At 57.1% G+C, this 5,646-nt stretch overlaps 2 protein-coding genes across 2 annotated transcripts; one reads left to right on the top strand and one right to left on the bottom strand.

The window, feature by feature from the left end:
* Positions 1 to 113: 113 nt before the first annotated feature.
* Positions 114 to 2,927, bottom strand: PHACADRAFT_132088 (uncharacterized protein). The gene is made up of 4 exons (XM_007402459.1): positions 2,792 to 2,927; positions 2,485 to 2,740; positions 1,905 to 2,433; positions 114 to 1,874 (listed from the first exon to the last, which is right to left on the bottom strand). Exons 1-4 carry the CDS (start codon positions 2,847 to 2,849, stop codon positions 657 to 659), a joined length of 2,061 nt encoding a protein of 686 aa, XP_007402521.1. The 5' UTR covers positions 2,850 to 2,927; the 3' UTR covers positions 114 to 656.
* A 317-nt stretch (positions 2,928 to 3,244) lies between these two features.
* Positions 3,245 to 5,330, top strand: PHACADRAFT_265975 (uncharacterized protein). Its single transcript, XM_007402458.1, has 4 exons — positions 3,245 to 3,340; positions 3,395 to 3,780; positions 3,838 to 4,173; positions 4,223 to 5,330. Exons 2-4 carry the CDS (start codon positions 3,610 to 3,612, stop codon positions 5,207 to 5,209), a joined length of 1,494 nt encoding a protein of 497 aa, XP_007402520.1. The 5' UTR covers positions 3,245 to 3,340; positions 3,395 to 3,609; the 3' UTR covers positions 5,210 to 5,330.
* Positions 5,331 to 5,646: the final 316 nt, after the last annotated feature.

The following is a 5,646-nucleotide window of genomic DNA, read 5'->3' as shown; positions in this document are numbered from 1 at the left end:
TTGCTGACCCACGGTTCGTCTCAGGGTGACTGGGCCGGCACGGACTTTGCCTCCGCGGGCTGCGGATTCAGCTGCGACGACTGTATGCGCTTCTTCGCATATATTCTTCGTTTGGATGCTAACGTTGCACGTACAGTTGTGAGGAACAGCCCTGATGCGTTCGAAGACGCCTATTGGGAGATCAACTCCTTGCACGTCTTCACACCCAAGAGCTGAATATGGCCTTGTCCCATCTCCACCCATATTTCTAGCATCTGCAATCTAAATCTTGACGGACTCTGGTTTTGTATCCAACCCGCGCTCATACTGTGTCTCTACTTTTCCTTGTACTACACCCTACCCTGTCCTTTCTAGCCGGCCACTTTAACTGCACTTTTATCTCGGACTCTCTATCTACTCACAAGTCGTACCTCGGAATCATTCTGACAGTAGCTGGGTAGCCCAAAACCTCATGTACCTGTACGCAGTTCAGTCATATCTAGATTGAGTTGTTCTGTAAGTTATACAAGAAACACGGTTACCTAGATGGCAACAATACACGATAGCAAGCGACAAATCAATCCGGGAAGACGATAACGAAAGATGAGAAACGCGATGGTTGAAAGCGGGCAAACCAATGGACATAAATCGTTATAAGATACCTGCGAGCGGCTGATCTACAGGTCGGAAGCGGCGGACGGTGCGAGAGACGGTTCGCGCTGCGATGAGCCAGCCGGGCGGAGGGCAGACGAGACGGACGGCACCGCAGACGTATGTCTCTGGCGCTCCCAGAGCTTGTCCCCGGCGCGTGCCTCGATGTTCGCGTACGACGCCTCCTGCGCGAGCCTCACGCAGTCCCGCGTCCCGAGCACGAGCAGCTCGAAGAAGAATGCCGACGCCGCGCGGCGGCTCGCGCCCTGCGCCATCGCGTTGAAGCTCACGACCTTCTCCTCGCGCGCGCGCGGCTCGGGCTGCAGCTCCTGACGCACGAGGCGCAGCGCCTTGATCGTGTTCTTGCTGTACCCGCGCCCGTCCTCGGCGCGGTCCGCCTGCTCCTGGCCCTGCGCGCTCCGGTCGTCGAACGTCGCGATCGGGCACGCCGCGTCCGCGAACGCGCGCGCGCCCTCGCCGCCCTCGTCCAGCGGCGCGTCCGTCGGCGCGGGCGACGACAGCCGGCTCAGCTCGCTCAGCACGCTCCGCGCGCGCTCGAGCGTCTCGTCTGCCGCGGCGACGAACTCGGGCACCTGCATCTCAAAGTCCTCGCCCGCGAGCCCGGACTGGTCGCCGAAGTCGAGGTCGCCCCGATCGCTGGGCACGCGCCCGCCGAGGATGTCGCTGCCGAGGGCGGCAGAGGGCGCGACGGACGCGTCGCGTCGCCCCTGCTCGGGCTCTTCGTCGTCCCCCGGGGCGGGTGCACCTTCGAGCCGCGGCCGCTTGCTTGGCGGCTTCTCGCCGCGCGGTGCCTCGGGTGAGCCTCTGCGCTTCGGGCCCGAGAGGGCCTGGAGAGGACGCATAAACAGGTCTTGCAGTTCGGGCGCCATGCCCGGCGGTGCTGCGCAGAAAAATGTGCCGGCAGGCGTGTTCCGTATCGGAAGGAAGTGCGCTACGGGATCATCGCGGATCTCGAGGAGGCGCATGAGGAGCGACGAGCGCGGCAGAAAGCCGTGCTCAGTGGTGATGCCGCTCACGTCAGGTCGTTGAAAACCGAGTTCTGCACCCCGCCGGCGCGCTGCTTGCGATCCAGGGCCTCCCTCGAGCTCGATCCGCTCGTCGAAGATTTGTCTCTGGACGCGCGGTTTCCGCTGGACCTTGGCCGCCTCTGCCTCGACTTGTGGTGCGAGTTCGACGTCTGCAGGGGGTGTCTTGGGCGGTTCCGTGAGCGGTGATGCTGGTAACTCATGAGTAAAAACGAAGCTCGCCAGAACGTGAGACGTACATGCACGAGATGGTGACAGCGCAGGCACCTGCTCCAGCTCAGGCGGCGGAACGTCAAAGCCAATTGCAAGGTCTTCTAAATTGATGTCCTCCCCGCCCAGGAGGCCAAGATCGTCGTCATCGAAGGGATGCAACGATAGCTCTCTACTCCTATAGGATGGTGCATCGACGTCCATTTCCTCAGCACCGTGCCTGCCCATGAGGTGCGAACCGAGCGACTCGCGCGGATGTCGTGGCGGAGCAGCGTCACGGCCATATTCTATTTCCATGCTCTCGGCCCCTTCCGACGACGCTCGAGCAACAGATCGGCCTCGCACGCCCATCACACCGTCACCGAAATCGAGATCTAGCTCCAGCTCTTCAAAATCTTGTGAACCAATGGCTTGTGGGTCCAGATCATCGAAGCCGGGTCCATCGAAGTTGAATTGAAAGTCATCTGCGGCGGCAAGGGTAATGTCCGCGGAGCGAGCTATATGCTGCCCTGCAGGCTGAATCGGCCGCTGCTGAAAGTCAATATCCCTGGAAACACTTAGTAAGCATGTAGAACGAGCTGACGCCTTCCCAACGAACCAATTAACATCAGGTAACAATGCGTCTAAGTCCAGGGCATTTGTTTGCAAAGTAATCGCATTCCGGTTCACGACCAGTTGATCCTCTGTCATATCGACCACACCGGGACGGAATGCCATCTTGATTTTCAGGAGTGCTTCATTACAGTCATCCAGAAGGTATTTGGCTTTGCGGCTGTAGATTCGAACGACACCAAGGAGTAATTGACCGCTGAGACGGAGGGCCATGACTTCAACCTCCTGTCCGACTATAGCGTCTGCCGCGCCGTCAGCCGTGATTGGAGACTGACAAGGGCGGCTCTACTCACCAACTGACTGCTCTATATCTGTTTGTAATGTTTGTGTCTTGGACAGCTTCCGCTCCATGTGTGCCGCCAGCCATACTTTCGCCAGTGGTCCCCTCCGGGACAGGATCGCCTCGGAATAAAACTGCCGCCATACGTCAGCTCGTTTTGCTGCCTTGCTCTGCACAATATACAAACCATAAAGCGAGGCTGTTGATATGCAGAAGCACAAGGAAATTAGAGGGTAAAGGGGGTATCGCGTGCAGCCGCGTCGTGGTGGTTCGTGATGAGCGTGAGTGTGACCGACCGCGGCCCCCCCGCGTGACATCCCGCCCTGGGCGCTCGAGTGCCATCACGTGTGTGTCACTTTTGTCACGGGTTCAGTCACGTCACGTCCTCATTTGCCCGGAAGGGTTCTTGCTCCCAACCTCCGTCCAACATACCAAGGCCGCCGCGAACAGCGTCCTCCATAAAAGCCGGCCAGGAATATGCTGGCATCGTCGTCTCGCAATTCACTGAGATGCTCCAAGATTGCCCCGAGCGCCGCGCGGTCGCTTTCGAACAAGCCACCAGGTGCGCGCATGCAGACCCTGTTCTAGCCAACTCCGAAATAACCCTTTCCGCCAGCATGCGTCTCGCATAGCAAGAGATATGCATCCTTTCAGCCGATGCAACGGCGCTCTGCATATGATATGCCCTCACTTTCTGCCCATGATATGACATACTCTAAAAAGCTGGATACCGCCTACCGGCCTCCCAGCTCGCAGGGTACCACGCTCGCTCGTCTTAACATGGAGCTCGGTCAGCTAGTGCAACAGAAGAAGGCATCGGAAGTTTTTGCTATGGCTAAACGCATGAAGGAGCAGGGTATCAAGCCGAACTATGCCACCTACGAGCTGCTGCTGGAGACCTGCAAGGATGCTGCCCTCGTGACCGAGTCCATGGCAGTCTTCGAGGACATGCTGGCTAACGACATTGTGCCGCAGAGGTCGGCGTTCCATCATTTGCTATATGTGAGGTGAAGTCTGTTAGTGTCCGGTCTCGCGATCTCATCCTCAGCATTTGCCTAGTCCGTCCGCTACGAGTCCATAGACATGGTTTGGAGAGTCTGGAACCTCATGCTAGCAAATGGCATCCAACCCAGCGAATTCACCTACGAGCTCCTCATCTTGTATTTGACACGACAAGGCTATTTCGAGCTTGCTCTGCAGAAGCTGTCCGAGATGGGCGACATTGACTTGAGGCCGACACTGAAGACCGCACAAAGTATCGTCATCTTGGCCTGTGAACTCGGGCACCCTCGCCTGGCCGTCGAACTTGCGGAATCATTTGAGCATTCATCGGTACGGCGCCTTGATGGTGTGGTTTGGGTGAAATGCCTTATTACCTCTTCCGAGGCACTCTATGTGAGTAGAATATTCTTAGATCTCCTTTCCATTTCTAACTCTCTTGCAGGCGGATGGCGTCTTGACATCTTGGGATCAGGTTGTAAGGAAGCTGAAGATTACCCCAGATGAAGGCTGTTGCATCAATGTCCTACACACCGCCGGCAGGCATGGTCTTTCATCGCTTGCACCAGACGTCATCAAGGCTCTGCAGAGCCTCAATGTTGAGTGGGCGGAGCATCACTTTGCGCCTGTCGTCGAAGCATTCTGCCGGGACGGCGACGTCAAAGAGGCCTTCGGCGTTCTGGAGCTCATGCGCAACAACGACGTGCCACCGACTCTGGAAACTGCCTCTCCCATCTATGAAGTTATCAGTGGTAGCGCGGATATCGTAGACGAAGCGTATGGCATGTTGGAGGACTTACGCAACGAAAAGCGTACCGTGGACGTTGCGGCCTTTAATGTCGTCATCCAGGCCTGCGTCGCCCTAATGGACCTGCAACGTGCTCTTGGGACATATCAGGTCGCAGGAGACCTCGGCGTCACACCGAACATCGACACTTACAACCTGCTTCTCTCTGCTTGCGTATCGGCGGGCCACCGCCAGCTCGGTGACCGGTTGATCAACGATATGCGCGAGGCGAGCGTTGCGCCGGACGCGTACACCTACGAGCGCCTCGTCTCGCTGTGCCTTACGCAACCGACATACGAAGACGCGTTCTACTATCTTGAGGAGATGAAGACGCGCGGTATCCGGCCGACGCAGTTGATCTATGAGTCGATCATTCGCAAGTGCTTCAGCCTCGGCGACACTCGGCACCAACTCGCTCTCGACGAGATGATCGAGCAAGGGTATGAGCTCCACGGCAAGCTCAGGAACTTCCTCGAAGGCAACCAGGGGAAGTTTGAGCCCAAGACCAAGGGGTTTGCTCCATTGAAGGCGAAAGTGGACCAGAGACGTGCGGCGAAGGGGAATGAGATGCAGGCGCAAGATGCACAGAAGGCGCGGGAGGCGCAGGAGCAATGGGAGGACCAAGCACAGGCGACACCGCCATGAGAATAGCTTGGTATTGTCAGTATACTAGACTTGTTTATAATGCTGATAGATGCATATCCAGCTCCATTATGTGCTTGAGTAGTCGTGGTGTCGTATACGGTATGGCATATTGAGAAGGATCTGGCAGACTGCAGCTCAGTGGATATTGACCTCAGGGCGTGGCGACAGTTGCTTAAGTCTAGAGACATGCTGCTTAAAAGACTTCCCTTTCTTGGTTAACGCATATGATACCAAAAATCCGTCTCATATGCTCATTTCCAAGGCGAGTTCTCCTAGAGAGGACAAGCGGTCGGGGGAGTCTGCTGGAAGTTTGAGGTATCTGCTCAGTGTCGGAGAGACGTACGGTCATGATCGGAGTCGCGTGCGTCGTGCTCAAAAGATACCAAGGGAGACTGACTGGCAATGCTGTAGCCGGAAGGTGTAAGGTGCGCTAGCTG

This window comes from Phanerochaete carnosa, assembly GCF_000300595.1.
Source record: "Phanerochaete carnosa HHB-10118-sp unplaced genomic scaffold PHACAscaffold_170, whole genome shotgun sequence".
Lineage (NCBI taxonomy): Eukaryota > Fungi > Basidiomycota > Agaricomycetes > Polyporales > Phanerochaetaceae > Phanerochaete > Phanerochaete carnosa.
This window is presented reverse-complemented; position numbering and strand designations above follow the sequence as displayed.

Bases quoted from the DNA above. Each gene is read 5' to 3' on its own strand.
- PHACADRAFT_132088 (XM_007402459.1), bottom strand. From the start codon at position 2,849: ATGGAGCGGAAGCTGTCCAAGACACAAACATTACAAACAGATATAGAG. The intron at 2,434-2,484 runs GTTCGTTGGGAA...AAGTGTTTCCAG, and splicing joins TTGTTACCTGATGTTAATTG to GGATATTGACTTTCAGCAGC. The intron at 1,875-1,904 runs GTTCTGGCGAGC...TTTACTCATGAG, and splicing joins CTCGTGCATGTACGTCTCAC to TTACCAGCATCACCGCTCAC.
- PHACADRAFT_265975 (XM_007402458.1), top strand. From the start codon at position 3,610: ATGGCTAAACGCATGAAGGAGCAGGGTATCAAGCCGAACTATGCCACC. The intron at 3,781-3,837 runs GTGAGGTGAAGT...GCATTTGCCTAG, and splicing joins CGTTCCATCATTTGCTATAT to TCCGTCCGCTACGAGTCCAT. The intron at 4,174-4,222 runs GTGAGTAGAATA...ACTCTCTTGCAG, and splicing joins CCTCTTCCGAGGCACTCTAT to GCGGATGGCGTCTTGACATC.